Source organism: Mustela nigripes, chromosome 3 (genome assembly GCF_022355385.1).
Source record: "Mustela nigripes isolate SB6536 chromosome 3, MUSNIG.SB6536, whole genome shotgun sequence".
Classification (NCBI taxonomy): Eukaryota; Metazoa; Chordata; class Mammalia; order Carnivora; family Mustelidae; genus Mustela; species Mustela nigripes.
This window is the reverse complement of record NC_081559.1, coordinates 162,940,711-162,966,782: the sequence shown is the minus strand read 5'-3', so window position 1 is coordinate 162,966,782 and position 26,072 is coordinate 162,940,711. Positions and strand designations below refer to the sequence as shown.

The window sequence follows — 26,072 nt, the reverse complement described above, 5'->3', positions numbered from 1 at the left end:
AACCTAATGTGTTCTCTTCCACTGAATTGGCCCTCACTCGGTCCCACTTTATAGTACTTCCCATTACTAGAGATTAAGTGACCTTGTTTCTTTCTCGGCTCTCCCTGTGTGTCCCATCTCTACTCCCACCAAAGGTAAGTACCATGAGAGTAAGCAAGGTGCTGTCTTCTCTTCGCTGTAGCCATACCTCCCAGCAACTCTAGGTGCCTGAGAGTTGTTCAATGACAAGTAAATGCCCCAGGGTTTGGGCATTAAACAGTTTTTTGTTTTGTTTTGTTTTTTTTAAAGATTTTATTTATTTGTCAGAGAGAAAGAGGGAGGGCTAGAGGCAGGCAGAGGGAGATGCAGGCTCCTCACTGAGGAGCTGGACACAGGACTTGATCCCAGGACTCTGGAATCATGACCTAAGCTGAAGGGAGACACCCACTGAGCCACCCAGGTGTTCTGGGCATTAAACAGATTTTTATCTAGCTGTGGGTTTGGGTGAGCCCTTCCAGGTTCTCACTGAGCTCTAAAAGCTAAGTTGTAAGGTATATAGGCCAGTGGTTCCCAGAGTGGCCTTCGGAGAATGCTGAAAATACCAATTCTAAGGCTCACTCCAGACCAGTGGAACCACAGTAGTGGGGAGGGGCCCAGAAGCTTTAGGTATTTGCCTCCCAAGATGACTCTTACATAGCCACCAAAATAGCTGTCTGTCTGCACTTGGGAACTGCCAGAGCCCATGGCGTCACCTAGAGCTGTCTTGTTCACTGCCGGGTTCCCAGTGCTGCACAATGTCTACCACATGGCAGAGAGCAATGATCGATTGTTGAAGGCATGTTGGAGGGCTTTTCCATTTCTGACGGGCACCTTAAGCTGCCAAGGCCCATTAGGTTATCTGAAAGAGGTCTTACATGGATTGACCTTGAGATTTTTTGAAGGTCTCCTTGGGCTCCCAAATTCAAGATGCTTGCGTATTTGTGAGACTGTGTAACATGCCACATGTCATTGGGTGGTTTCACCTCTCTGAGCCTTTGATTTCTCTGTGAAATAAGGGTATTGGGTTAAAAAAGGACCACTATGGTCCTGTTGGACTTTACCTTGCTTTCCTTAATGACTTTCCTACTTACTAACTATGTGACTTTGGGCAAGTGACTTCCCTCTTGCTGAAGAGGGAACCCCATGCTCTCAGCCCTCGCAGCAGGATTGTAAGCCCCCCGTCCATGCAGATCAGAGACCTTGCCCACCCACTGCAGCTATCCACAATCCTAAGTGCTTGGCGTGTACTCGTCACTCGGAAAATCATTCTTTGGATGAATAATAGAAACTTTTAAAAAACTGCAACAAATAAGTAGAAGCTAGCTTCCTTAGTTGGAAATTGTATATATCCCCCTGAACTCATGGCCCTGCTGGTGGAAGCATACGGTCATATAACAACTTTTCTTTACTTTTTTTGAATGATAAATTTATTAAGATGTCATTAACATATCTTAAAATTAACCCCTTTAAAGTACAAAGTCAGTAGTTTTTAATATTTCACAACCATTAAAATTGCACAACCATCACTGCTCTCTAATTCGAGAACTTTTTCCCCCCACAATAACCCCACATCTGTTAGTTGTTACTTTCCCTTTACTCTCCCAACCCCCCAGGGCAACCATTAATCCACTTCCTGTCTATGGACTTGCCTCTTCTGGATGCGTCATATGAACAGAAACATACTATATTTTTGGCCTTTTGTGTCTGGCTTCTTTCACTTACCATAATGTTTTCAAGGTTCATTGATGCTGTGGCAAGCATCAGAGTTCCAACCCTTTTTATGGTAAATCATATTCCGTTGTATTGATATACCTCATTGAATGTATCCATTTATCAGTTGATAGGCATTAGGGCTGTTTCCACGTTTTCTCGATTAGGAATAATGGTACTATGACCATTTTTATGAGGACGTAAGTTTTCAGTTCTCTTGGGTATATATCTAGGAGTCGTCTTGTGACTACTACTATGACTTTTTGAGTAACTGTCAAAACTGTCACAACTGTCAAACTGTTTTCCAAAGTGGTTGTTCCGTTTTGCAGTCCCATCAACAGTGTATGAGGGTTTCAATTTCTCCCCATTTTCTCCAATGTTCCCTGTTGTCTGTCCTTTTTATTTTCACTGTCCCTGTAGATGAGAAGTGTTATCTCTTTTAGGGTTTGATTTGCATTTCTCTAATGACATAAGATGTTGAGCATCTTTTCATGTGCTTATTGGCCATTTTTTATATATTCTTTGGAGAAATGTTACTCAAATCCTTGGCCTATTTTTTTTCCTCAAGATTTTAAAACTTTTATTTGGCAGTGTGGTATATGGTTTATTGGGCTCTGGAGGCTTGACTTTAAGACAACTCAGTGCTCTTGGGTAGTCTTTTTCTCCCAATCTGAGCTTTAATTGTTCACCTTCAAAATCTTTATTTTCCTATATAGTCCAGACTGAGTTTTTTGATGGAGGAATCCAGAGTAGAACACTCTGCCTTTTATCTGCTGCTTGTTAACATCTCTGCATCTTTACAAACCAGTGCTTTCTCCTTTCTTATTCATCATCAGCCTTTTCTGACCCTCTTCACCCATTTCTAAATTGGATTTTTGACTTTTGATTGTTGAATCATGAGTTTTTCAAATAATCTAGATGCTGGTTTTATATCAGATACATGATTTGCAAACAGTGTCTCCCATTCCATGGATTGCCTTCCTACTTTCTTGGCTTGGTGTCCTTTGAAGGGTAAAAGTATTAAATTTTGATGAAATCTAATTTATCTATTTTTGCTAATTGTTTTGTCCCTAAGAGACAATCACCTTATCTGAAGTTAGGAAGATTCACTCCTATCTTTTCTTCTAAGACTCCTAAGTCTTTATCTCTTACATTTAGGTCTATGATCCATTTTGAATTGGCATATCTATATGTGGGGGGGGCACCTGGATGGCTCAGTCAGTAGAACGTGCCACTCTTGTTCTCAAGGTCATGAGTTCACTCTTGATCTTGGGGTCCTGAGTTCAAGTCCCACATAGGGCATAGAGCTTACTTAAATACATACATACATACATACATACATAAGATTTTAAAAAAATTTTAAAGTTCTGTATGGTCTAAAGCAGAGTCATCTTCCTTTTTTTCTTCTAATTTTTAAATTTTTATTTTTATTTTTTGAGAGAGAGAGAGGTGGGAAGGGGCAGAGGCAGGAGGAGAGAAAGAATCTTAGGCAGGGTCCATGCCCAGCGAGGAGCCTGATGTGGGGTTTGATCTGGGGACCCTGAAATCATGACCAGAGCCCAAATCAAGAGTCAGACGCTTATCTGACTGAGCCACCCAGGTGCCTGGAGCCATTTTTCCTTTTATTTACTTATTTATTATTTAAAAAAAATTTTTTTAAAGATTTTATTTATTTATTTGACAGAATGAAAGAGAGGGAGAGTATGAGAGGAGAGAGGGTCAGGGGGAGAAGCAGACTCCTGCTAAGTAGGGATCCCGATGCGGAACTTGATCCCAACTAGGTGTTGTAAATTTTGTGTGTTTAGACAAATTTATAATGAGACATACCCATCATTAGAGCATCATACAGAACAGTTTTAGTACCTTAAAACTTACTTTGGGCTTTACCTATCCATTCCTCTGGCCACTACTGATCTTTTTACTCTCTCCACAGTTTTGCCTTTTCCAGAATGTCATATAGTTGGAATCATAGAGTATGCAGTCTTTCAGAGTGGCTTCTTTCATTTAGTAATATGCATTTAATATTTCTCCATATCTTTTCATACTTGACAGCTCATTTCTTTTTAGTGTTGAACAATAATGCACTCTGCAGATATAGGCATTCACCTACTAAAGGACATCTTGGTTGCTTACAAGTTTTGGCAACTATGAATAAGCTTCTACAAACACCTGTGTGCAGATTTTTATGTGGACATAAATTTTCAAGTCCTTTGGGTAAATATCAGGAAGTGTGATTACTGGATCATATGTTAAGAGTATGTTAGTTTTGTAAGAAACCACCGAACTGTCTTCTACAGTGGCCATCCCATTTCACATTCCCATTCTTGTTGTTCTACATTTTGCCAGCATTTAGTGTCAGTGTTTTGGATTTTTAAGCCCTGTTGTTTTACTCAGTCAACTTTTACATACCTACATATTTTCTTCTGTTTTCATTCTTCTTCATACCTTTATGCCTCTCTGAGCTTACACTGAGGGATCATTTTTCTTTTGCTTAAAGAGTACCCTTTAGGAGCACCTGGGTGGCTCGGTGGGTTAAGCCTCTGCCTTCAGCTCAGGTCATGACCTCAGGGTCCTGGGATCGAGCCCCACATCGGGCTCTCTGCTCAGCGGGGAGCCTGCTTCCCCTTCTCTCTCTCTCTGCCTGACTCTCTGCCTACTTGTGATCTCTCTGTCAAATAAATAAATAAAATCTTAAAAAAAAAAAAAGTACCCTTTAAGATGGGTTGACTGTCAAAAATCTCTCACATTTCTTTTTCTTTCTTTCTCTTTCCTTTTTTTGGTAATGTCTTTTCTTTCATTCTTTCGCCTTAAGAGTATGCATTACTTACAAGTGGGGAGTGTGTAAAGTGTTAGGGAACTAACCCAAGAACAGTCCTCAACCACTGAGGGATGGAGTTGATGGATAAATACTTCTAGCTCCCTCCCCTCTCACTGAGATAACTCTGAGGTATGTCCCCCCACAGTCTCTCAGATGGTCCCCATTGGATTGCATTCCAGTTATCCATAGTGTTAAAACATCCATCAGCCCATATTTCATCAAGCTTTTTCCCATTCCTGTCTCATTTCTCCATTCATTTGTTTTCAAAGGGAGAATTAGTCCAAATTTTTAGAAAAGAACCCTCTCCCCCAGTGTTGTTTTCTAGGCTTGTATTATACTTTTGATACTTCAGAAAGGTTCTCCTTAAACCCTGCTGATCTCCATTCTCTATCTATATTCCTTCCTCCCCTGTCTATGTGATGGGCTTGAAAACTCCATGCCTTTATTTCTTATTTTTCTCTGTGCAAAGTGTGACCCACCACAGTGTTGGGGATCTAGAAGAGGAAAATTCTCCCTAACAAGCCAGCCTAGGACAAGAAGAAAACATTGCAATTCCAAAATGGTCATCAAAGATCAAATGTGTAGTATGAATGGGTGCCTAGAGTGAGAAGACTGGCCTTCAACCAGGACAGAAAGTCTCAGAACTTGGAAAGTAGGAGTGGATAAATCAAGCAAACAGGGTGCAATCACAATGAAAAAGAAGAAAAACAAATTTGGAAGAAAGAAGTAATAGATGGGTATGGTATGGAGTTTGTTCAGAGACAGATATAAATAAGTTTAAGCTAGATATTCTGTTTTCCATGAACATTCTTTAAAGTTCAGCTTAAATGACTTTTCTTAACTGTCTTGGCTTGAATCACTTCCTTTGTTAACTTCTATAGCACTCTTATTGCATTTGTCATATCACATTTTTCCTATGGCTTTGAATAATCTGCCCCTTTTAATTATTAACTAGATGGCAGCTGTGGTGTAGTGGAAAGAGCAACGTAATCAGAGTTAGATGACCTGGGTTTCAGTCTCATCTTCAACACTTACCTAAAGTGCTTGAGCCTCAGTGTTGTCATCTATATAATGGGGGTAATATTAACTACCCCATAGCGTGATTTGAGTATCAGAACACGTAAGTGTATCAAGTGGCACATACTGAGCACCGTTGACACATGAAAGTGTGCATTTGCTGAGCCTACCTAGTGTTATGAACTGCTCCAGGTGCTTGATAAATTTATCTTATTTAGACCTCACCATAACCCTCTGTAGATCTGTAACTATGGCATATTTTACAAAGGAGAAAAAAGACATTATGATAGGCCAAAAAATTTAATCAAGGTCACGTAGTTAAGTAGCAGAAGCAGGACAGAAATCCAGTTCTATCTGGCTCTAAAACTAGCAGTGTCCATTGGTCTACCCTGCTTCCCTGTGGCTTTGGAGGACTAAAAACCAGCCTTGAAATCACTTTTTAGTCTAAACTAATCTGGGCCAATTTTGGAGCTGGTGACCTACAAAACTGTTCCATTATCTGTCTCAAGGGGGTACCTACTCTATCCTCATTTATAAATAAATGTTCATATATTTCGCTCAAAAGAACTTCCTAAGCAAAAGTGTGTGTGCGCGCGTATGTGATGCAGTAACAGGAGAAAAGCGATATTTAACATTAAGAATGTTTCCCAGGACCCCTGATTTAACGAATATCCACACAAACTGGAGAAGCAGCTTAGTTTTCACTCTTTGCCTTGAAAGGGGTACTTGATTTTTTGAAGGAGCCATGGGAGCCTTGAGAAGAAAGCTGGGAACTGGTTCCCTAGAAAAAAGGAGTTCTTAGAAAAAGGATCCATTCAAGAATTTGCCGTTTTGATCCCACTGATGATGAGTTGAAGAACGCCTTTGTAGGAGAGATATATCATCTTTCATTTAAAAGTAGTTTAAAACCCCCATGAATCATTTAAATCAGGAAATTAGTGGAAATTTCCACATTTTGTCTTTGTACGGGTATGTGATGGTGTTGCTGGGGACTCTGGGGAGAGTAGGGTGATTAAAGAAGTTGCTGCAAAGTCAGCTCTCTCCGATCCTACGATAGGACCTTCTGGAAAGGTCCTTACATAACTACCTTACTTCTCCAATAAAAGGCTGTGTTTTCTTGCCCCTTCAGTGATTTTGCACTTCTACTTTAAATCTAACTGCGGGTGAAGGGCGAGAAACAACAACAAAACCCCCCCTAAAGATCCGCAGAATAATTAGGGCTGCCCCAGGGAAATCAGAGCGAGAAGCGCAGGAGCCCCTCTACCTTCCACCTCTCCGGGGACACACACTTAGCCTCCCTCCCAGACTTCTTCCCCGCCCCAGTGAGCTCCCCTCCGCCTCCTCCTTCCCTAACACGTGCTCTCCGGAACACTCACTCGGGAGCTATCCCACCTCCCGGGGGGCTGGGCTCGGGGCCGAACGGACCAATCCGCACGCGCCTTACAGCGCCGTGGCCCGACGACGTTGAGCCGCCCAATCGAAAGGGCCTTACCGCCCGTTTCCCGGAGCCCCGCCCCCCCGCAGCCGTGCCCCCGCCCGCCGGTCTCCTCCCTCCTTCTCCTCCTCCCGTTCGCCCCTCCCCCGCCGCTCGGGAGCGGAGCCTGCGAGACGGAGAAACTGGGGCAGAAGTGAAGATGGCGGCGGCGGTGCTGGCGGCGGCGGCGGCTTCTCGCCAGTGACGCGCGGTGCGGGCTAATCTCCCTCCCCACCTCCCTAGTCCGGACCCCGTCCGCCGCCGGGACCACACCGTCCCCGCAGCCCGCCCCTCTCCTCCCTCCCCAGTCGCCCCCTCTCCCGACGCCTGGCCGCCGCTGGCGGCGGCGCGCCCCGGGTCCCGGCCGCCGGCCTCGCACTCCTGCGCGCTGTCGCGGGGGGAGCGGGTGGCGTGTTGATCCGCCCCTGCCGGCCCCGCCGGACCGCCGGGCCGCGGACACACGCCCGGCAGGGAGGCGGCGGCGGCGGCCCCTGCGCATTTGCTTCCCTCCATTTGGGGACTGGGAGGCGGCGGCGGCGGCAGTGGGTTTTGGGGAGGGGAAGGGTGTTCGGGGGTGGGGGGGTGGGCGAGAGCGGGAGGGGGCAGTCCTCGGGAGGAGGACGAGAAGGAAGCACCATGACGTCCATCCATTTCGTGGTTCACCCGCTGCCGGGCACCGAGGACCAGCTCAATGACAGGTAATAGGGCCGGCGGGCGGGCGGGCGGGGGGAAGGGCGCCTCCCCGCCCTCCCCTCCCCCACGGGGCCGCGCCGGGGCGGGCGCCCGTGTTTACGCGCCGGCCGGCCGGGTGGGGGGGGTCCTCACTGCCCCCGGCTAGGCCCCTTCCGGGGCAAACTTCTGGTCCCGGGGGTCCGGGGCCGCGGGGGGAGCGCGTTGTAGACGGTGCCCGCGATGTAGACGGGGAAGCGCGCTGCAACCTCCTCCTTCCCCCTGCACCCCCCCACCCCAGTCTCCCTCCGAGGATCCGCGCTGAACTCGGTGGAGATGGGGGGGGGGTTTCGGCTCCGGAGGGGGGGCGGGCTGTAATTACCGCCCGGCCCAGGCCCGAGGAATCCATATTAGTCAAAGTTGAATTGAGACAGACAATGCGGATGGGGGATGGTGGAGGTAAAAAGAGAGGGAAGAGGAGAAGCGGGGCGAGAGGCCCCGGGGTAGACCGGGCTCGCCCGGGCCCCCGGGAGCCGTGTCCGGTGGGGTGGTCTGGACCTGCCAAGCCTGGAGATCCCGGGGGATGGGGAGGCTGATTCCCGGCAGATCGCGTGGGGTGGGAGGAGGAAGCGCCATGATTATTGTTATTATTATTAAATTTGAGCTCCTGCAGTGAGGTTTGTCTGCCCGGGGAGGGGATGAATTCAGGCGGGGGTGGGGAAGTGGATTGGATTCCCTTTGCTCTCCTTCTTCCGAAACGGGGCTGGTGTGCTCCCTCTCCCAGCTCCTATGGTGCGAGCTTTTTTTGTTTCCTTTTTTATTCTAATGATAGTGTTTTCCTGAGTTGTAATTTGACAGCTGAAAACCGTGCGTAGAGTCAAAGGAAAACTCTTAGGTTTGCAGTTCGCAATGCTGCTTTCTTAACAAGCTGTAAATTTCTGGGATGGGTTTGCAGTGGGCGGAGGAGGAATTATGGTGTTGTGTTTTTTGTTTTTGTTTTTGTCGTCTTTAATAAGAAGGCTATTTTGGCTGTGGATTCCTCCCTTTGCCTCCTCCACCGTTCCCTGCCAGTTTAGGGTATTGAATTGCAGGGCCGCATGCTCTCAGGGAACTAAGATAAAGCAGGAAAAGTTCCTTCACTGTTACAAAACAGGGACTCGGAGAAGGTTGAGGGAGGCCTCCATTAAAGTAAGTCTTAGAATTTAGGACTCTGATCTAATGATGGTCTGAATATTTACGGGGCCAGAAAGTGGGGCATTTTAAGCCTCCTCCTCCCCCAGTGATACAGCTGCTTTCTATTTCTTTTGAGTATGAATGGCCATCTGGACCCAAGATTAGAAGTTAGATATGATTTTTACTAAGTGACCGGGTGACATAAGTTGCATGACGCCGTTTGTCATGCGCTTCCCGGAGGGAGGAAGAGGCCTAACTTGCTGCTAAGATATTGGCCTGAGTCTCCCGAGTATCTAACCGCCTCAGGTGAGGCGAAAGCTGGCGGCTCAGGTTGTGGCACTGGGTTCAGATTTGTCCAATCTTTGCTGTAGCTATAGTGTATTTAACATGTTAGTGTTTGAACATTTTGCAATACTTTCTGAAAGTACTGAAATAAGTTTTGTCATATATTTTAACATTTTGTTATGTGATTTTTACTCTACTTTTTATTTCATTAGAGATGGAGATCTCTGAGACTTTGAAATAAGGTTATTTTTGTAAGTTTTAGAACCAGGCTCTTCTTGAGGATAGCTCTGCTGTCACTCATAGAACTGAGTTAGTAGTGCTTGTCCTGGAACGTGTCTTGTAACTTAGAAAACTGCACCAGGCAGGAGAGAGGTAGGCCACGTTTTCTGTATTAGTCCTACTTTATATATACCAAGAATTCTGACCAGCTTACTCAATTGACTCTGTCTGCCAAAACCCATTTTGCCAGTTGTCTTGGGCACTCTGATTCATTTTTGAACATTCATTTTACTTCAGCTAGTCTGGGGAATTTACAAGTAATGGATCCTTTTTTAAGCTACCTTTTTTGTCATTCCTGATGTAAAGAAGTAATCAGTTTTGGTTTTGATTCCTGTAGTGTGAGTAGACAATATGAGGACTATTTAAAGCATCTTTGAATTTTTATGAAACAGAAGTGGATTTGATTCATATTATAAAATGTGCACATCAGGGTGGCAGACATGTGAGAAGATAGAAAGCACTGAGGGTAAGATTTTGGGGACATAGAGTTGAGCGGGTAGAATGGTCTGTGGAGATCTGTGAGGACAGCATTTGAGACACCCATGCACCCTGTTCTGATGTAACTGACTCCTGGTGGAGCTGTTCTGTATCTGCTCTTCAGAGGGAAAGATCCTCTTTGCAGACCTCCTTGCAGAGTTACCAGATCAAGCTTTTGCTGCAAAAATCTGTTTACAAAACAGACTGGCTTTCTAGAGCCTTTTAACTAGAACAAGAAGCCCAGAACATTTTCATCTTCAGATCAAAAACTTTTTACCAAGATGTAGTAAGTTTTGGTAATCGGAAAGAGTGTGCCACTATAGCTTGACTTTTATATGAAATACGTGTCTACATCAGGAATGAAATGATAAATGATTTTTTGGGGGATAAAAAAGAGTTTAAATAAGTGGACTTGATTCTTGCATGAAAAGCAGTAAGATTGGCCGGGCAGTATGGTACTGCAAATAAATTGGTGAGTCAAAGAAAATGGAGGGGGCCCCAAAACATCGATATTTTCTTCTCCAAATAAGTTTTCATTTTGAAATAGCCATATCCTGTAAAAAGTCAGATATTTTGTTCAGTGTAATGATGTGATGTCTCTAATACCTCAAATATACTCAGTAGAGCAAAAGTTTATGTGATTTTTTTTTGTGTTTTCAGACTTGCTAATTCTGTTAATAGTCTTTCTGTATTGGGTTAAAATTTTTAATCATTACATTGGGAGACCAAATAATAAATGCAGCTGGTGAATGTAGGTGGGGGTGGCTAGGGCAGAGGAGAGTAGTTCAGAGCCTAGGATGTTGGTTGTGGCTTCCCAGGATGATTACAAGGTCCCTAGTGCCCAGTGGCTGGCCCTATGCAAATATTCACTGTGGTGAATTGAAACCATCCTACTCAGATACTTTAGTGACATTTTGATTTTCTTTCTAGTGAATTTCTTGAGTTAGTACTATGTTCCTGCTTGAATCATTCATTGTCTCAGAGAAACAGCAAAAGAACATAGAGAAAATGACTCTGAGGGAAGGGCTGGAAGTGCCTGCTAAGGTCTGGAAAGTGCCAAAGAAGTCACATAGACCAGTCTTTTCAGTAATGAGTTGAAAAAAAACAGGCCCAGAGCTTTGTGCATTCATCCAGGGGTACACAGTGAGCTACTGACAGATGAGGTCTACATCCCCCCCACCCCCACCCCTGCCCCCAGTCCAGGTCTCTTTCCACTGTTGCATGTGGCCACTGTTCAGAGATATGGTCACATTTGAGGCAGCTCAGCCTTAGAGCAGCCACCTGTCTTAGGCTTAGAGTTTGGATTTCTCCTTCCCCTCACCTCCTCCTTCCACTTAGGCCTTTTGTCAGGGGGCTGACCCTCTTAACCGTTTCCTAGAACTGGCCTAGGGAGAGGCATTTTTAAAGTGATGTGGGTATGCCGTGACTTGTCCTTATCCTGAATTCTTTCTCACGATGCAGGTTGGTTACAATAGGAACCAGTTCTCATTGTTTGTCTATGTGGAATTTTCCTGTGAGCTTTGCTTTTTGGCATTGTTGTGTGTTGTGCAATCAAACAGTCTGGGTTGAGATTGTCATATCAAAAGGGTTTTTCTCTAAGGAGCTTCCCCTTCATGTACTGTGAGCTACCAGGTAAGATAATAGAGGAGTTAGAAATTTAGAATTCCTAAATCTGGGTTTGTCTCAGTCCTGCTGCTTATTAACTATGTGCTGGTTGGCCAGTCATTTAACCACTTCGAGACTTACTCCCTGTTTCTCCTCCTGTCCCCCGTGGCCCCCAATCTCTAAGTCAGGTGTAGTACCCATCTCAAGGTTGGTAAGGAACAACTGAGATAGTGGGTAGGAAACACAAATATTGTAATGTGGGTAATGTGGAAAATATGAAGAGGTGGTTACTTTTAACTGCTTTTAAAATCAGAAGGCAGGAAATCAAAGAGATTGCTCTAGAAAATCCTTACCATTGAGTGCAGAATCCAGACTTCGCCTTAAATCAGTGGTTCTCAACTGGGTGCAGTTGTACCCCCCCACCCCCACTCTGGGTATATTTGGCAGTGTTTGGAGATCCTTTTTTTGCTTGTCACAGCTGGAGCCCTGCTGCTGGCCTCTAGTGGGTAAAGGCCTGGGAAGCTGTGGAATGCCCTACAGCGCATGCTATAGCTCCCACACGGAAGGCTTATCCTGTCCAAATTTCTGCTTGTGCTGGGGTTGACCAACTGTCCTAGCTAATCTTGGGTATAAACAGATGTAAAAATAAATGGAAATGACTTTTATGAAGAAAAAGTCCAGCAGTATAAGTTGTTAGACTCATACTGTGACTACTTAAAATTAAAAAGTCAGTTCCTTGGCAACTCGAGCCACATCGTGAGTGCCCAGTGTAGCCCCAGGTAGTGAGCAGCACAGAGGACAGTGTTGTAACTGAAGGTTCTGTTGGACGACAGTGCTGTAGAAAGTGCTTTTTTGCACGGGCCACGGCATTCTGGAAGTGGTTCTGATTTTTATGAGGAACTTTTGGGTTTTAAAGACTCTGGGATATCCTTGCCCTCTCAGTAGGCCCCTGAAAACATGCCAGGGATTGCATGGAGCTGAACAAAGGTTGTGGTGGGTAGATGTTCTAATAGTGGAAAGCTGCCTGAAATTTCAGTATGCCACACCAAGTGCACACGTGTTGGTCTGTGTGGGATAGAGCATCACCTCAGCAGACCAGAGGGCAGTCGGGCGGATTACTGAGGTGGTTTCCCAGGCACAGTGCTGCTGCAGGACTGGACTGGGAAGGTACAGGCAAGTTTAACTGAAATGATTCAGTGAAGCTGATTGAGGAAAGCAAGCTTAAAGACAGGGTATGAAATAGCCAAATGAAAAATGAACATCAGAACACACAGGGGCAGATCAAATCAAGAAATCGGGGACTACATTGTAGCTTTACGAGTAAATAGACACTTGTGAAAGAAATTACACAGTACACGGAAGTGCAACTAGGAGTAAGGGGCTGAATTTTAAGGCAGAGAAGGATTTTTCCCTAGCAATTAGGAAGTGGTCTGTAAAGGCAAGTGGCATCACCGAAGGCAGCGTCAGATTGCACTGCGGTAGGGGCGCAGGGCCGGCTCAGTTGGTGGAGTGGGCGGCAGTTGATCTCTGGGTTAGAAGTTTGAGCCTCACATTGGGTGTAGAGAGTACTTAAAAAAATGAAATCTTTAGGAAATAAGTGCACTTCAGGAGCTCCTGTGGGGTGTATTGAAGGAAGCCGTTTTATGTTGGGGGAGAATGTACTTACGTCTTCTTTCCTCCATTTTTATCGTATCACTTCTAATTAAAACAAACTCGGCTTGTGGTCTCTTTTTCTGTCATTTTGCTACCTTGGCATTCTGAGCCAATGAAAACAGCCTCTCCTGGCTCACGGTGATGATGAATTGTTGATTTATTATTATAGTTGATTTTTAGGTTTTACTCTGAGAATTGTTTTTAAACTTTTAATTATGGAGAGTTTCAAGCGTACACAGATGTGGAGTCAGTAGGGTGCTGAACACACAGGTACAACAATCGTCGCTTAATCGCAGCAGTCATCACATTGATGGCCAGTCTGGTTTCAACACTTTCCCTATCAGATAATTTAATCAATATATCTTCAGTATGCATCTCAATGATGAAGACTTAAAAAAAACCCAACCCACCTAAAATGGTTCCTTAATATCAAATTCAGTCTGTTTAGATTTTCCTGTTGTCAGATAAATGCTTATTTTTCATCAACAGTTTTACGTGATAGAACTAATTGGGTTGTGACATGTTGCAGAATTTGACTTTTTAAAGAGTAAGACAAAATTTGTTTGGATTGTAGCCTTAGAAGGAGGAATAGCATCACACTGGGATCTGAAGGCTCCTTGCATCTTGATGCTGTCCCTTGTTAACCTCCCGTGAGAGCGTTGTGTTAGCAGTCCCTTGTAATGAGAGTAAGAAGGGATTCTTGAAACTGCAGGGTTTTCTGTAGGGCATGTTGAGGAATAGTAAGTCCTGTGAAAAGTTTGCACGATTCTTCTAATTTAGTGTACAGAAGTGAGACTATTAGTAAATTGAACTTGGCTATGAGACATTATTCTCTAATGAGATCATATTTCGTATTGCTTTCTTGATAGAATCAGTGTTGTGGTCATAAATCTCTTGAAAATGAGAGATACGGTAAGTTCATTGGTAACTGTTTTGTGACATTCTCATTTTTGTCAGGATATTAAAGTTAAAATTTAATGTTATTCCATGTGTAAATAAGGCACAATTTTCTTTGTAGCAGGAGTAATGTTATTTGGTTTCTGATGGTATCATGTACCTTAATAAAATGTTTTCAACTTCTTTATTTTGTAAATCAGCTTTATTGAAGTATATTTGACAGTATAACTTACCAAAAATGAACAGTTTGAATTTTGACAAATGTATACAGCTGTGTATCCACCCCAGTCAAGAACATAGAACATTTCCATCGCCCCAAAAACTTCACTGGTGCCCCTTTGCACTCTCAGTCCCTCTCTTGTCCCCGTCCCTGAAAACCACTGTTTTTTTGTCTCAGTAATTTTACCTTTAGAATTTCGTAGAAATGGAATCATGTTTCTGGTGTCTTCTACTTAGCTTATGTAGCATGTAGTAGTTTTTTTCCTTTTGTGTTAGTGATGGTATTTCATTGTCTGGATATGCCACAATTTCAGATCTGTTTTTTTGCTAATTTAAATTTGGGTTGCTTTCAGTTTCTGGATATTCCCTAGTTTTTACTTACTTGTTCTTAAAAATTGCTTGTTTTAAGAAACGTTCTTAAAAAAGATCTAGAAAATACAGAAGATCAATTTAAAAAGTTTAGTAGTGCTACCACTGTTAACATTTTGGTGGTTTTCTAGTCTATTTTTCTGTCCCTGGATCGTTTTTGTTTGTTTTTATAATAGTTGTGATAATCCTGGGTATAATTTTATATCCTTGAAATTTTTCTTGACTTTAATATATTATTACAGTATTTTTCATACGAAAGGCTACTTTTAAGATATCTACATTTTCCTAACAGCAAATTTTTGTGTTAATCAAAAAAAATTGTATATATAAAGCAATGTTATTTTAGAATCCATTAGTATTTTTTTTTTTTAAAGATTTTATTTATTTATTTGACAGAGAGAAATCACAAGTAGATAGAGAGGCAGGCAGAGAGAGAGAGAGAGGGAAGCAGGCTCCCTGCTGAGCAGAGAGCCCGATGCGGGACTCGATCCCAGGACCCTGAGATCATGACCCGAGCCGAAGGCAGCGGCTTAACCCACTGAGCCACCCAGGCGCCCTAGAATCCATTAGTATTGATGGTAGTCTAGATTGCGTAGACAGATTAGACTGCGTTCAGTGTAGGAAGCAGTGTGGACTGAATGACTGGATAGATTTTTATTTCCTTTTCTCATCAGTTCAGACTCCATTTTTTTGTGATTCAGAAGAAAAAGTGTTGTGAACCTACCATTTCAAGAAATTAGCTCTGCTTCAGCATGGATCTGCTATTTCAGAATTAGGTGACAAGGTGTTCCAGATATTTCTGTGAACTCCGATACTAGGTCTTCCTCATAGCTGATCTGAAGGTCCAGAGATGGCCTTTCTGTGAGTGGCTTCCTTACCCTCTTAGGGGGAAATTCATATGAGATTTTCTGTGACTGTCTGCTTGCTGTGATTTGAGAAGTGGAAGGTGGCGGATGTCTTAAGCTTTAAGAAAAGGCCAGATTTGAGTTTAGGGAGTTAATGTGAAGAAGAGACAGGGACACCTGGGTGGTTCAGATGGTTAAGCATCTGCCTTTGGCTCAGGTCAAGATCCCAGAGTCTGGGGATTGAGCCCCATATCCTGCTTCTCCCTCTGCCTCTCCCTCCTGCTTGTTGCACGTGTGCATACTCTCTTTCTTCTCTCTCTCTCTGACAAATGAATACAATTTTTGAAAAAAAAAAGAGCAATGTAGGGTTATTTTAATGTCTAAATGATGAAAGGGAAGGGGTATCAGGTTTTTGCAGTTCCACATCTATTTTCTTATATTGTAGGAATGACTTTGTTTCTTGTCCAGAAGTAATTTGAATTAGTCCGTTTATTGCTCTGTGTCATCATCTGCATATAGATGCTTTAAAAGAATCGCCAGTAAAATGATTTTTCTTAAATTGTGTGCATGTTTAGTTTAAACGTTCAATTCTTTCGGCATCCTTTTCTCTCTAGTGGTGTTTAGCCATGGTCTTCCTTCTCCTCTCAGAAATCCCTGGTGTTTTCTTCTTGTCAGGTGTTCTGATGATTGTACGCAGGTGGAGAGTAATTGAGGGAGAGTGAGTACTTTGCTTCTGTGGCCAGTGTGCTCTTTCCTTTTCTGTGGCTGCTCTTCTAAGGGGGAGGTATATGAACTACTTTTTCTTTGCCTCTTGGAGTCCCAAGGAAGGGATAAACCCAAATTACTGTCACAGGTTCCTCCTCATTCACTCTGGTTTCTGTCACTTCAGAAGGGCTGCAGAACCAGGACCAGGTGTCTTCCATCGGGCAGCTTGGCAGCCCGTGGTCTGTAGGTCAGAGATGACCCGTGGGCTGATTTTGCCGGCGGCAGCTGCTCACCTTTCTGCCACTTGGGAGAGCTGGAAGCTTCTGAAGAAGGTGCACAACACCTGGATCCAGAGACAGGAGTCATAGGTGGTTAGCAGCCACCCCATGTCATTCCGGAATGTTTCTGTTTTCACAAAATTCTTGAGGGGAAGGGCAGTTGGTCTTTTCTCTTTTCTCCTGACCATGGCCTCTTGATTCCTCGGAAGACTTTTGGAAATGGAAAAAGCTTTTTCAGCTTTCATGGAGATTTGATCATTCTTTGGTGCATTCTAGGACATTCTTGAGGGGTGATAGCATTGGTTTTTGGGCGTGGTATGTTTAAACCATTTTTTTTTTCTTTGAAATGGAGTTTCTCTGACAACACTGAAGTTTTATAAGAGTAACAGAACCTCACCAAATTGTAGTAAAAACATTTTTTGTGGCTTTTCTGAGTAAGAGTTTCATTGATTTAAAGTAGTACTCATAGTGTCTAAATGGACCACCATCATCAGGAGCACAAAAGCTTAAGGGTTACTGTATAAAAGGCCCTTGTTCACATTTTTTTGTATTACAGTTAAAATAATTACCGACAGCAGATAGAGCTGTGCTTGTTAAGGCCTCACTACCCCTGGCCTTCCTCTCCCCATTAGACTAAGGGTTCTCTTGCTGTTGCTTGAGAATAGGGTATTTTCCTGCTCCTTGAAGCTAATTTTTGTTTTTTCTACAAATGAAACTTTAAAAGTCTGAGTAAAGTTGCATAAATATGAGGTCCTCCCTAGAACTCTAAGACACCGAGAAAGGGTAGCTTTTTAACAACGCACGTCAGTACTCACAGGGTTCGGGTCCAGGTGGGGGAGTGAAGCTCATTCCGACCACTAGCCGACTTTGAAAGACTGGTGCAAGAGGTAGTCAAGTTTAGCCTGTGCAAATATTTGCCATGTGTTCCTAGCATAGAGTTGGAGAACTGTGTTAGATTAGTTTTCCTTATTCAGTAAATGTTTGTGTGCTTTTCACCCTCAAACATTATGCTAACCCAGGAGTGGGTTTCACTTGTTGCACCAATTGATTCGCTTGTTACACCAACTTTTTTGGAACTTCGGGTTGAGAGGCAGTTGGAACGTTTTCTGCCTCATTCATTGGTCAAGTTTGGAGAATAGGGATGTGAAAGAGTATTGGGCCCAGGGAGCGGCATCAGGTGGGTATGCCAGGGATTTTTTTTTCCCCAACTGTTTACTTTGAAATAATTACAGATTCAGGTAGTTGTAAAAATAGTGCAGAGGGCGAGTGTCCCCAGAACCTGGCTCTTCTTGATTGTACCAAGTATTTTTGACATCCTTGCAAAGTGCTAGAGATTTAAAGGAGCATGTTCCCCCTTATGTATTTTTGAAAATTGGTTATTTCTCTGCTAAGATAGCATAGATTAGAAGACACAATTTTAGAGAAAACTTGGTATTCTTAGACAAGTTTGAATTGTTGAGATATATTCTAGATACTGTTTAAGTTTTTAGTCATTTGGTCTTTGATGTGTTGGTGAGTGGATTATAAATTTGAGGAAGTCAGTGGTCAGGGATTTTTTTTCCCCCTGACACTAATTGGCTATGTGACCATGAGTCGGTGATAAACTTACTTGTAAGTGAGTGAATTGGGCCAGATCATGTAGGTTTTCTTTGCTCAGTTTCTGTGTTCTTAGGATATGCTAGGGAAACGGTTTTCGTATTGTAGAATAGTTCAGAGGGAGAAGGAACTGTGTCTACGGTTGTCTATGATTTCTTTCACTTTGAATGGAAAATGAACAAAGAAAGTGGGAGAACAAATTTATACTCTTTTACTCAAGTAAAAGTAACTATTCAGTAACTATTTTGCCAACTAAAGTATATACATTGGGATACAAAGATGATGGCCTCTGCCCTCACAGGGCATTCATTTTACAGGCAAGGCAAACATGTAATAGGGAGTTAAGTATAAGTACTAAGTGCTACTAGATAGTATAAATGACAGGGAAGATGGACCTGATGATGACACCTGGTGCATACGAAGGGCTTTGAAGACAGGGTTGTAGGGTGTGGAGACTGGTTCATCCTCTTCCCTCTGTTCTCTTGGGCCTAATGACTTTTTTCTTGTAGGGGCATGGAAGGTACTGTCTGCAATCAGGGCTTCAGAACCAGGAGGTGATTTGGATAATCAGAGTTTTAACAGTAGTCTAGAACTCTTGTGCTGTGTGAGAGCAGTTTACATATGGACAGTGGTTTTTGTTTTGTTTTGTTTGTTCCTTTGCTTTTTGTTTGCAAAAGATACTGCCCAGGGATGAGACAAGAATAGAGGACTCCGCAAGGTGTGAAAACAGGTTGCTTCGTCCTAATGCTTAGACTGCCTTATTGTTGGAGTTGGCAAGGAGGGGAGAAGGGGATACTTGAGCTTATATGGAGAGTCTGTGCTCCTTTCTGCTCACTCATGCTGCACAGGCTGGCATGAGTGACGGTGACTGACCTGCATACTACCAGGAGAGAGACCCTGAAGTGTGAGACTGTGTGTCCTCTGATTCCTTCACTGTTACTATTTTCATTTAAAATCCTAATTTGAGGGGCGCCTGGGTGGCTCAGTCGGTTACGCATCCTACTCTGGACCTGGGGATTGTGAGATCGAGCTCTGCTCTGCATCTAGCTCTGCACTGGGCGTGGAGCCTCCTTGAGATTCTCTCTTTTCCGCTGCTCCTCCCTCCCCCTTAAATAACATAAAATACTTAATCTTATATAGTACTCTGCCAGAAATATTTCAAGATTATTTATGTTTATAGACATTTATGGGGTAGAGCTGTTACAATGGATATAGAATTTCATATCAGATTTAAGACCCCAAGGTGAGATGACATAATCAGAAATATTGGGGGGGGGGCAGCGACTGGCAGGCTCAGTCCATAGAACATCCAACTCTTGAGCACCCAGCTTTTGATCTCGGAGTCAAGAGTTCGAGCCCCAGGTTGGGTGTAGAGAGAGATTACTTAAATACATTTCTGAATTTAGGTGTATCTGCTTAATCCTTTTTAAGTTTTGTATTAAGTTTTTATCTGTCTTTGGGTTTGTTTTATGATACTGATGTTCATTATCAAGTATTAAAATTCCTACAGAATTTGAGTGTGTTACTGTGGATCTGTTAAGATTTTATGTACCATGGCTGGGTCCTGATTTTGAAGAGCCGTGTGAACTGAAAAGCCACTGGACTCCTTATCAGGAGGCTTGGTTCTTTTGCTAACTAGTGTAGTCTTGGCCAAGTCATTTCCCTGCAGTGAGTCTGGGTTTACTCATTTATAAGATGGGCAGATGTGTTTGATGTGTGAAAGTTCATTTCAGCTTGGAATCTGTGTGACTGTAGGGCCGTACGTATTGTTTTATGAGCTGTAGTTGATGTATGTTTCTCAGCTTTCCCCCTAAGATTTAACATTTATTTCCTGCGTTAGACCTGCTCTTCTTCCTTTTAGTACTCATTCTAATAGGTGTGTAAAAGCAGTGGACATTCTAAATTCTTCACCACCTTGTTGGGTTAAGTGGAGGGGAGCTCTTAAAAGCCATCCCAACTCTTCTGTATCTTTTTAAAATATTTTAAACTTTGAGAGATGATGTATTTAACTTGACATGAATGAATTCAGTGCAGTTATATTATCTCTTAATTATATTTTCTTTATAAACTTAATGGTGAAGTTTCCGTAGCAAAAGCTCATTTGAAGTAAGGTGTGATAAAGCAAAAGCACATTGACAGTGTGACACCTCCTGGGACTGGGAATGTTTGTTCCCTTTGATTTCCAATGAGTTGAGACCACTGTTCTTTTTGAAAGGCTATTTAGTAGGTCCCAGTAGTGTCAGGTGCTGTTCAACAGGACTTTGTTCAGTTTTCTAGGATATCTGTTATTATTCCGGATTTTAGTTTGTACTAGCTGACGTTAGTTTTTAACTTGAGTAGCCTGCATGTCTACTTGACATTGACTGCTGAGTCATTTTTGAGATGTTCAAAGTTTTACACCAAGGAGGATTTTAGGGCTTTCATATTTTACAGCTGAGGAAATTGAGGGCAAGAGGGCCCAAGAGATTAGTAAAGTGGCAAAGACTAGACTCTACACTAACTCAGTTTTTTTAAAAAAGTTTATTTATTTGAGAGAGAGAGAGAGAGCAAGCGCGTGCACACAAGCAGGAGGGAGCTGTGGAGGGATAAGCAGACTCCTGGCTGAGCAGGGAGCCTGTCACGGGGTTTGATCCCAGGACCCTGGTGTATCATGACCTGAGCCGAAGGCAGACACTTAACTGACTGAGCCAACTAGGCACTCCTGCACTAACTTGGCTTTTTTTTCTTTTCCTTTTCTTTTTTGGAATGGGCATGGGAAGTTACTTGTTTTTTTGTTACATATTTATTATTATATATAAATACAATTAAATAATGATACACACACTTTGTGTACACACCTGCCATTAAAACAGCAAATTTGGAGGGGGCTTCTGCTACACATCAGTTCTAGTCTTGGGTGTGTGGTGGTGGAGCTTAGTTGGGGAAGACAGGCCAGTAAGGGGGAGGTGAAAGAAGTTTGGGATTCTTCACCAGAGGCCCATAGCCTGGTCTTGTGAGGAAGGAAAGCTTCCCAGAACGGTCAAAAGGAGGATTGGGATTCTGAGTAGAAGGTAGGCTGAGAGGACCATGCCAGAGGTGAGGTGCAGGGAAGGACGTTGAAGACGGGAAGAGATTTTTATAGGCAGAAGGAACTGCATGTGTGAAGACGCGAAGGTGGGAGGGGGCAGTACAGATGAGGAACTATTTAAGAAGCCCAGAATGCTTAGAGCAGTGAGCACATAGGGTTTCAGATCAGTTGAATAGTCTTGTAGAAAGGAATACAGTGTTAACTGTCTTCAAAAATGGGCTTGGTATTATCATGAAAAATAAAGTTGATGTGCTAGGTTATGTATTTTGGCTATAACTGATTAATTTACTAGGTTAGACTTAGCAACTGCACCAGTGCAGTAAAGGGTGTGAATTCCCTCCCAGTTTAGGACAGTTGCTTGATTTCATGGCTACAAATGGCATCCTTTACTTCCATCCAGCCTAGTTGTTGGAATTTGCTATTGTTAATGAAGATGAACCAGCATGGATGGATGGTTCAGTTCAGATGCTTCACTGCTGTTGGGAAGACACTACAGATTCTACAGAGGAGCCACTAATGTCACTGAGATGAATAATAATGTATTTGTCTAAGAGAGAAAATAGTCTACGATCTTAACCATGTTAAGGACAAAAGTTTCATAAGAAGTGCTTGAGGAAAATGCACTTGTCTCTGGGTTATGGGTAAATTACTTTTGATGTCTCAATGTGTTTTCCCATTTTATATGCTTCTGTTTGAGTATGGATGTGTTTTTTTAAATAATAGATACAATAAATCCGTAACAAAGTATTTTAGTTTAGCTAGCCCTTCACATGTACTGTTCACATATATACTAACTACTATACCTCAGGTACTGGGAATGCAGAGACCACACACAATAAGCCTGTCTTCAAAGAGGGCACCTCTCAGCATTCCCATGAAACATGAAAAGCATTGAATAAAGAACATTTAATATCATTAAAATTTTTTTTCCCTAGAAACCTTTTTTATGAAATATAATTCTTTGTGTAAGACTGAGGGGTGGTTCTATAAATACATTTATTATTTCAAAAATTTTATTTTGAGCTTTGATGTTGAACAAAGTCCTAAATTAGGATTAGATATTTGGGCATAATTTTTGATTTGAGCTTATGGAAATTGGTTCACAGCCTGCCCCCAAAGGAATGGTGTGTAATGAAAGCCTGTTGGATTTCGGGCAAGAACTAATTTCCATTTTACATTCATAGTTCACCCGGAGAGAAGACAGATTGTAACAAACATTGGGGTAAAATTTAAGGGCTATTTTTTCTAGTACACTGACAGAATTTTTGTCATAACTAAAATATAAATGAACACTACAAATAAGCATTAAAAAAAAATGCGGCCTGAAGTTTGTTTGATTGACTGATTCATTCATTGTCAATCAACAAATATTTATTGAGGGCTTGTTTTGGGCCACTCTTGGGCTGCAGCAGTGAACAAAGGAGGCAAAAATTCCTGCCTTTGTGGAGCTTACATTGTAGTGACATGCTTTTTGTGTGCTAGTAATTAGGAAACACTTCTTTTAAATGTGAGGTGTTTAATTTCCATGTTACATCTGTTTGAAATGTATTCTTATTAAAAATTGTATTCAGTTAGAAATGATGGGAAAGCCCAGTGAATTTAACTGTTCTTTGTAATATCCCTAAGTGGTTTATTAAACATTTTCATCACTGTGCAGGAGCATTCTTTAAAAACTTGCTTTTTCTTTACTTTGAGACTGCGAGTGCCATCTGGGAATGCTGAGAGTGGCCTGTTTGAGGACAGGCTTATTGTGCCTGGTCTTTGCATTTGTAGTACCTGAGGTATTGTAGTTAGTACACACTTTTATTAAATTAATTTGAACTTCAAAAAATAGTATTTTAATAAAAATTGATTCTTGCAACTGTACTTTGATCTTTAGAATAAGGAATGAATTAAGTGTATGGATTTTTTTTTTTATATATTACTCTGATAATATTGAAAGATACCACAGTGTAACTTCATTGCTCCCTCCCATATTTCATGTAGGAGGTCTTCCTTAAATGGTGATCCTTGAGACTGTGTGTGTGTGTGTGTGTGTGTATATTTTAGGTTAGGTCAATCCCTACCCCAACATTTTGTTATAAGCATTTTCAAACACACAGAAAAAATTGAAAGAATAAACAATAAATTACCTGGTTATACATCTAGATTCAGTAATTGTTACATTTTGCCAAATTTGCATTGTGTGTGTGTGTGTGTGTGTGTGTGTATAAAAGATACATATAAAAACTTAGGACTATTTGGAAGTTGCACATGATGCTTTATCTTTTAAATACATGTTCTTGCATTTCCTAAAAATCTGCAGTTTCCTCTGTACAACCATCTTACCATTATCACACCTTCGAAAAGAATTCCTTGGGCACCTTGGTGGCTCAGTTGGTTAAGTGTCTGCCTTTGGCTCAGGTCATGGTCCCAGGGTCCTGGCATCAAGTCCCACATCAGGCTCCCTGCTCAGCGGGGAGTCTGCTTCTCCCTTTCCTCCTGCTTCTCCCCTCCACTGATGCTCTTGCTCGCTCGCTCTCAAATGAATAAATAAAATCTAAAAAAAGGAAAAGAAAATCCCTAATACTGTCCAATAGCTGGTGTATATTCAATTTTCCCAACTTGTCTTTAAAATAGCTGTATATAATAGTTGGGTTTTTCAAATCAGAATTCAGTCAAGGTTCATACATTGCATTTGGCTTCATATGAATTTTGTCATGGAGTTATTTTTACAAAAAATAACAAGGGTCGACCTCAGTGATTGAAATGTGGAAATCCTTCTGTTTGAAAGTGCAGTCGTCATTGTTTTTAATTTCACGAACTTTTAATTGGTCAGTTTATACAATTTGTCAGTGGTGTATGGATATTTTGGTGAATTTTCTAGTATCGCTTTTCCTGGACTTCATGAAATCTTGCATCTTTTGCAAGATTTGCAATTTCACTTTGCAATTATTTTGCACTGAATTACATTGTATTGTCAGATAACATCCCATGATCAGTAACAGCTTGACTCCAAAAGATGTGGAAATGATAGCCAGGTTGTGCAGGGATGTCTGATACCATTTTAATAAGAGATAAGTGGTTGGTGAAGGTTTTGGCCTTGTCGGTTTTTGTTTCCTTATGCAGGGTCCTGACTGGGGGGGATGAGGGAATGAGAACAATCTATCAGTGTATATTTCCTGGTGTGATTGACAGGAGAGTGGGCTTGTTAGTGTTCTGTTAGTTACTAGGGAATATAGAAGTGAGAGGTTTTGTTTACGTTACATAAAAATGGTTTTTATTTTGAGAAAAGATTTACTCTCCAGATAATTCAATGGTTAAAACAGATTTGTTAAATAAGCTTGAAGTACATGCTTAAGGGAGTTCACATGAGTAGGTAATACAAAGTTTTGTTTTGTTTTTAAACTTAGCACAGTTAAAGGAAACTGGTAAGAAAGATATAAAAGATGAAGTATAAATGAGGCTTTATTCATATACCAGTGGAACTAGTACCAAAAAAAGTGGTGGGGGTTTTTTTTTTTTTTTTTTTTTTTTTTTTATCTTCATTCTGGTTTTTTATTACTGTGTAAGAAACCACTCCAAATTGAATGGTATAGAGCTACAGTCATTTATTATTTCTAGAGTTTGACAGCGCTCGGCTAGGGGGTTCTTACTCGAGGTTTCTTATGCAGTTGCAGTCAAATGGTAGCTGGAAGACTCAGCTGGGACCTGGAACTGGGGCGGTTCCTTGGGCATCTCCACCTTGGGTGGTCTCTCTGTGTGGTCTCTGCAGCGTGGAGGCTTCGAGCTTGCTAGACTTCTTAGGTTGGCAGCTCAAAGTTTCAAAAGCATGTGTCCCTGTCCCAAGAGAGAGAGTGCCAAGCTGGACTGCCTTTTTATGCCATGGCTTTAGAAGTCCTGCAGAGTCACTGCTGCCTCATGCCCTTCTCAAGAAGCAAGTCATAAGGCCTGTATTAAAGGGGAAGATAATGAGAGTCCACCTTTTGGTGGAGGAGTGTCAAAAGGATTTATAGATTTTTTTTTTTTTTCCAACCACCTTGACCATTAAAGATGATAAACAAGGCACCCGGGTGGCTCAGTCAGTTAAACATTTGCCTTAGGCTCAGGTTTTGATCTGGGGTTCCTGGAATCAAGTTCTGCATCGGGTTCCCTACTCAGCTTGGAGTCCACTTCTGCCTCTCCCTTTGCTCCTCTGCCGCCCTCCTGCTTGTACTTGCACTCTCTCTCTCAAATAAATAAAATCATTTTAAAAGGGTGGTAAATTAATACTTACCAGAAGGAGATTTGGATACAATCAAACTTTTAGAAAAGATTGATACCATGTATTTGAAAGTAGAAACAGTGCAGACTTGAAATTTATAGCACTGGACATAAAACATTTTTTGGTAGTAGTAACTACTAATGAACATTATTTCCAGACAGAAGTACTGAACTTGACAGTTAAACAGTTTAACATCACAGAGTGCCTTCCCCCTGCCCCCTGCAGCATCTAGATCAGATCTCAAGGGAGTCAGTATAATGTGTTCTTTTGACTGTTATCACTCATATAGTCAGGTGTTTGATTGGGTGCATTATTTAGGAAATAATGAAACATTTGTTATGTTCTGAGACTTAAAAGATTGCTACGATGGCAAGCGGTTATTAATTCTTTACTATAACTGTGCTTGGATGCAAGATGTATTTCTTCTGGACCAGAATTTTCTTTGGACAAGAGCGTTTCTGCTTCATCATCTATTTGGTAAGTCAGCTTTTAGGATGGGATATTTCCTGTTTGCAGAGACCCATGTGCCCTCAAGTGACTAGGTTTTGGTGCTGAGTCTATTTAGTGTAATACTCATTTGCATGCCTACTGTGTGCCAGGCATTGTACTGGCTTCAGCCGTGCAGTAGCATTCAAAAGAAGCCTTATAGCCAGTTCCAAAAGGAGAGTTGGAAGC

General features: G+C 42.1%; 1 protein-coding gene across 6 annotated transcripts in view; it reads left to right on the top strand.

Annotated features, from left to right (window-relative positions):
* The first annotated feature begins 7,629 nt into the window (after positions 1 to 7,629).
* The window catches only part of UBR5 (ubiquitin protein ligase E3 component n-recognin 5), a 139,778-nt gene continuing 121,335 nt past the window's right edge, over positions 7,630 to 26,072 (top strand). For all 6 annotated transcript variants that reach the window (XM_059394957.1, XM_059394956.1, XM_059394958.1 and 3 more), the window contains exon 1: positions 7,630 to 7,735. In XM_059394957.1, coding sequence (XP_059250940.1) covers positions 7,674 to 7,735 — 62 coding nt within the window. In that variant the 5' untranslated portion in view covers positions 7,630 to 7,673. The remainder of the gene's footprint in view (positions 7,736 to 26,072) is intronic.